The 6,000-nt window shown below is 43.1% G+C and overlaps 1 protein-coding gene across 8 annotated transcripts in view; it reads right to left on the bottom strand.

Moving 5' to 3' along the window:
- Positions 1–1,381: 1,381 nt before the first annotated feature.
- Positions 1,382–6,000, bottom strand: part of RUBCNL (rubicon like autophagy enhancer) — a 40,792-nt gene continuing 36,173 nt past the window's right edge. For all 8 annotated transcript variants that reach the window (XM_037527334.1, XM_037527339.1, XM_037527336.2 and 5 more), the window contains 5 exons: positions 5,756–5,994; positions 4,891–4,952; positions 3,410–3,563; positions 2,712–2,802; positions 1,382–1,542 (listed from right to left, as the gene is read on the bottom strand). In XM_037527334.1, the coding sequence (XP_037383231.1) occupies positions 1,430–1,542; positions 2,712–2,802; positions 3,410–3,563; positions 4,891–4,952; positions 5,756–5,994 (659 nt within the window). In that variant the 3' untranslated portion in view covers positions 1,382–1,429. The remainder of the gene's footprint in view (positions 1,543–2,711; positions 2,803–3,409; positions 3,564–4,890; positions 4,953–5,755; positions 5,995–6,000) is intronic.

The raw sequence follows: 6,000 nt of genomic DNA, 5'->3' as shown, positions 1-6,000 counted from the left end.
GTGTTCAGTGGCTGTTGCTCTGCATTTTAGAGATCTCTCTCTCATCCACAGGCCTATAGATGGGGTAGGCTTTTGTATAACTCTTATCTTTCAGAGCCCATGTTCTGGATCTTGAGACTGAAGGTAAGAGATTCAAACCTGGGCCTCCCTGGTGGCGCAGGGGTTAAGACACAACCTATGAGGTGATCCGCAGCCACTGCAGCACAAGTTCGATCTCTAGCCAGGGAGATACCCACATGGCACTGTAGACCTCTCCTGACTCACCTGCTGCTCCCCTCAGCAGTGCATTTCAGTCAATCTGCATGTTCTGTTTCCCACTCTGTCTGGGGTGGATACACTCACCCCTCCCAACTCTGGCCTTTACCCCAGTTCTTGTATGCATAAAAAAATCTTTTTTTAAAAAAGGAGATTCAAGCCTTCATAACACCTCTCATGCATGAGAAACTGTTCCTGTGCTTTCACACATGCTACTTAATATTCATTTAACCCTCCCAGTAACCCAAAATGTGATGTGTATTAGTTTCTTAGGGCTGCAGTAACAAATTACCACAAATCAGTGAGTTAAAATAATTGGAATTTATTCTCTCACAGTTCTGAATGCCAGGAGTCCAAAGGTAAGGTGTTGGCAGGGCTGGTTCCTTCTGGATGCTCTGAGGGGGAGTCTGTTCCACGTCTCTGGTGGCGTCTGATGACTGCCAGCAGTCTGTGGTGTTCTTTGTAGATGCTAGTCTCTGCCTCCTTCTTTGAATGACATTCTCCCTGTGACTACTGTGTCTGTATCTCTGTCCAAATTTCCCTCCACTTACAAGAACACCAGTGATTGGATCAGGGTCCACCCTAGTTCAGTCTGACCTCATCTTAACTATATCTGCAGAGACCCTATTTCCAAATAAGATCACCTTATAGACAGAACTTTAACATATCTTTCGTGGGGACATAATTCAACCCACAACACAATTCAAAAATTAACAAAATTACAGGTTGTAAACTGAGACTCAGAATAACTTACACAAAGATACAGGAAATAGGTAGCATAACTCAGTTTTTAATTTGTATAAACCTAAATGTTCCCATTTTGAGAGCCCTTTCTAAGTAATCCATCTTGTCAGTTACACTTCATAAAAATGAGGCTCCAACATTAGCTAGACACAATTATTCAAATACAATTTAATAAGTATAAAAGACTCTAAAAAATAGCAGCAAAAATATTGAACAGTCATAAAAATGAACCACCAGTGACAACCCTGCACTACCCAAATAACAGTCTGAATTCTTTCTAAAACATTAAATATATACAATAAAGAAACTATTGGAATCTTTTTTCTTAATAGAAAATATTTGATATCTAAAACCATCTTATCAATAATAGACAGAAATTGGAGTTATCACAAGGCGGGTTGAACAATCTTTTTCACACTCTTCAAGAACATCATGTTGCTGCAGAGGGCAAGCTTTCCAAAAGTTTTCTTCTTGCTTTGATCCTTGAACACCGGGGGCACTCGGAGGACTGGAAACACTGCTTGTGAAAGCAAGCTCTGCAGGCTGCAAGCAAGGAGGACAGCTATCAGCAAACAGGCTATCTTGTTTCCTCACATACATACAAAGGGAGTCTATATCCAGAAACCAAGGCCTTCCAAAAAGAAGTCAGTCAGGTTGAAACTCAGAGGGATTATAAAGTTCCCAATAAGTCATGAACATGAAGCTGAGAGAGTCTGACATTGTGGGTGCTACGGTGCCCACCAGATCCACCCAAGAACCATTCCCCCAGCTACTTAGAGTGTTGGAGGCTGATGGTTCAAGAAGCAACATCCTTTCTGTGGAAATGGCCCTAGCTAGAGAGAGCTGCCTCTCTCAAAGTCATGACCCCTTGCTGGCATTGGTCCATATCCAGTGACTGGGACAATGCTGAAGGCCATCCCAGCTCCAGAGTTCCCCTTGAAATATGCTGAGCCTCCATTGCAACCACACCACAGTTCAATTTCTCCCTCTGCTTAATCCTGCTGCCTTCACACCCCCAAGGGCATTGGACCTCATAACACACTCCAGTAAACTCTGTGCATGCAAACCCTGCCTGCATTTCTCTGCTGGGGAACCCATCCTGTGATGCCGCCTAATAGGTTAGAGAGATCAGGGTGAAAGCAGAATTCAGACCCAGATCTCACCCATGAGACAGCTTGAGAGCCTGGGATTTTGTTAGGTAATTAAACAGTAAAACACGGGTCTGCAAATGTGTTCTGTAAAATCAGATAGTACATATTTCAGGCCTTGTAGTCCACCTGGCCTACATACCACCTACTCAACTCTGCCATGACAGTATAAAAGGAGACAAAGACAACACTTTAGCATAGGCCTTGATGGTAGCCAATCACAAAACAGGGGCAGCTATAACTTCCCTAGTACAGAAGACCTTGGGCAAAGGCAAACAGCCACCACCTCTCTTCTCCCTAAACCCTATACCGGGAGATGTTACCTTTCACCCCTATCCCATGTAAATACGCTTCCCTGTATAAGCAAAACTTGATTTGCTCCAATCTAACATAAAGCACACACCAGCATTACTATACTGTAAAGAGAGAACATTGTGCCTTAGTTATTAGACTGCTGTTAAGCCTATGTTAATTTTGTTTGTATTATTAAACTCAAGCTAACTTAACTTTATGCTTACATTATTGTGCTATTATTAAGCTTCATTTATTACATTATTAAAATACCTGAACATCTTTTACACGTTGAGGTCTGAAATGGAAAGATGACAGCTGTACTCCGGCAAAATTCACAGATGAAGCCCTTTCCTTGACACAGCTGAAAGAGAAGGAAGGAAAAGCTGCACTCCTCACTGGTGCTGCTGCTTCTCATGGAGAGCTGAGTTACCCCCACTTTGAAAGCTCTCTATAAATATCAATGTCTCAATGTCTGTTGTGCCAACCTCTAGAAGAAACAGGATGTTATGTCCTGCTGAAAAGAATGGGTAAGAACAATAAATGTGCATTTGTTTTATATGGAAAAATTCCACTTTGAAGTGGTTTGAGGCACCAGAGAAGGGTTTTAAATGTGTGTTCTTAACAGATCTAACTCTACATCTGGGAGCTGTGCTACAGTCTTTACCCACACAGGCATGGTGCTTCTGTCCCACTGGATACTGAGTCCATGTGGCTCGGGGCAGGTGGGAGGCCAACAGGACGCCCAGCGGAGCCGGACTGCTGGACTGAGAAGGTGCCCATCCCAGGCCTGCTTCCCAGCCCGACCACCAAGGATGACCATGCCTGTTACCCAACAGTCCTGAACTTCTTTATTCCCACTTGGAGATAGTGTGGCCACCATCTTCCTCAGGTATGGTGAGGGAAAAAATGAGGTACACGCACAACCCAAGCATGGCTCTGCTGCCTAAGGAACAGCCCAGGAGCCTCACCTCGCAGCTGGCCACGTGGGCAAGGGATGCTTTCAGAATGTCCTTGAGCGAAGGTGCCAGCAGCCCCTTCTTGACTCTGACCAGATCCTCCAGGGAAAACAGGTGGAGCTCATCCGTTAAGTGTCTGGGCACCTGTTCAAACTCCTTTAATGCACTGCCAGAGAGTGAGAGAAGAGGAATTCAAACCACCCACACAGAGGCTGTGGAAAAAGAAGGGGGGTAGGAGGGAGCAGGCAGTTGTTTTCTCCTGGTGCTCATGGTTAATTTTTTAACTCAATTTTTCAAAACAGGTTCAAGAACAAATTAACCTTATTCACCACTTTATATTTTGCAAGTTTGCTTGAAAGTCAGAAAGTTAGAATTTCTTAAAAGCTAATCTCAAAAGCTGAATGAGCAGGAAAATGTGTCTCTTACAGCTGCTCATGCATCTGACAGTTGTCCCAGCCAGCAGGAAAAGACAGCTCACGAACAGGCATATGACCACCACCGCCCCTCCCCAATCCAGGAGCCCAGTTCTGAGTTTAAGATTCAAATGTCACTTGGTCACAGGTACCTGGATGTCCTGAGGCCAGTCAAAACAGATGTAACCTTCCCCAAACTCACCTGTGCCCCTCCTGAATGCCCTCATTCAACGAGGAGCATCACTGTGCAGTGCATGCCCCAGCCAGCCACTGCCCCCACTGGACTGGACTCTAGGGATGCCAAACTGCATAATTCTCCATCCAGCCTATGAGAGGCACACTTACACTGCTTCCTCTGCTGGAGGCTCCCTGACCTTTTCTTTGCTGACTTTTTCTTTAAGTTTGGCTTTTTCCTCCATGAAATCTTGCTACTCTCTTCCCCACCTCATGCCTTGTTAATTAAGTGCAGCATCTGTGTGCCTCAAGCGCCATGCACATGTCACTGGTTGGCAAGAACCTATTTTTGCTGACTTTCTCCCTGATTTAACATGAGTCCTGTTCCATGTTACAAATGAGAAAAATGGGACTGAGAAGTAATTAACCTGTCACACCAATGCCATGAAGTAGAGATAGGTCTAAATGATTACAAAAAGCATGTAAGAAATTTAATTCAAAAACACATATCATCATTAAGTAAGGATCAGAACCTGAAAAATGCTTTAAAATAGCATTTAAATAAAGTAACTTTTAAAAACCTATCATCTTATCCAATCATAACAAATAATCTTAACCCTTTGAATGATCTACTCTCTATTTAAAAAGCTGTCTTTTTTTTTGTTTATATACAAAATTTTATGTTTTGTGCATTTTATCACAATTTAAAATAATAACAATTTAAAAGGTCACTAGCTATTGTTTCATCCTTCTACTGATGCATTCCTCTGGAGTTAATTTAGCTGCTAGTGAAGGTTTGGTAACTTTAAATAGAGGGTCTGCACTCCCAAAGGGCAACATGAGCTAACTGCTGTGCTGAGAGAGTCTGGTATTCGACAGGAAGACCAAGCCCAGCAGCAGTGGTACCTTTCAGCAAACCTGCAGGTCTTCAACAGCTTCTTGATATGGAAAAGCTGCTCCTGGGTATCCTAATGTAAGAAAACAAAGATGGAAACGATTACATGTGTTATATAACATTGGAGATATATAAATCAAAATTAAATATTATTTCTAACCTGACATGCTATGATTCTCTGAGACTAGCTGTATTAAATACTTAAAATTTACAAAGAGTAGATTTCAAACAATCTCATTACACACACACACACACACACAAATAACTATGTCCTCATATAAGATAATATGCTAGTTAGCGCAATTAGTTACCATTTCACTATATATATGCTTAGTAAATCATTGTGTGGTGCACAATAAACTGAAGAGCTTTTATTGAAAAGTAATATTTAAAACAATTTAATTTAAAAATAATAAAGGGCCTCCCTGGTTGAGCAGGGGTTAAAGTCTCAGTGCAACCAAGCTATCACCAGCCACTGTGGCATGCGTTCGATCCCCGGCCAGGAAGCTAACCCACATGGTGCAGCAGACCTCTCCTATCTCACCTGCTGCTCCCATCAGCAGTGCATTTCAATAGATTTGCTTGTTCTGCTCCCCTCTCTGGTGAATCCTCTCACTTCCCACACCTCTAGCCTACATCACAGTTCTTATATGCATATATAAATAAAAATAAATCTTCAAATATATAAAAATAACAAATACATAAAGCTAGGTGTAAATGCAAAACTACATGGAATTTGGTATGGGGTCTTGGAAAGACCCCATGCAGGCAGGAGGCCCTGAAGCTTCAGCTTCACAGGCTTGAAGGCCAACTTGCTGGGCACAGTCTGAGACCCCCTGAAATGGGCATGCAGGGCAGGGGCAGCAAGCAACTCACCCTCAGTCTGTCCAGCTCCTTGGCCTTAGCATACAGGCTGCGGTTGATGTTCAACAAGTTGAAAACAGGCTGGTGCCAAATGCTATCCAACAGCCATTTGGAGAAGTTGCTGACATAGTATTTCTTGAAGTCCCACGCCATCAGCATGCGGGCCGGGATGCAAGACTCCATGGAGGTGTGGCAGCAGTCACAGAAATACTTACCCAGGTACTCACAATACCTGAGCCGCTTCACAAACTCTGCAG

Source organism: Talpa occidentalis, unplaced genomic scaffold (genome assembly GCF_014898055.3).
Source record: "Talpa occidentalis isolate TD23 unplaced genomic scaffold, MPIMG_talOcc4v2.1 talOcc4.5, whole genome shotgun sequence".
Taxonomy (NCBI): Eukaryota; Metazoa; Chordata; class Mammalia; order Eulipotyphla; family Talpidae; genus Talpa; species Talpa occidentalis.
The sequence above is the reverse complement of the archived record's forward strand: the minus strand, read 5'-3'. Positions and strand labels throughout refer to the sequence as shown.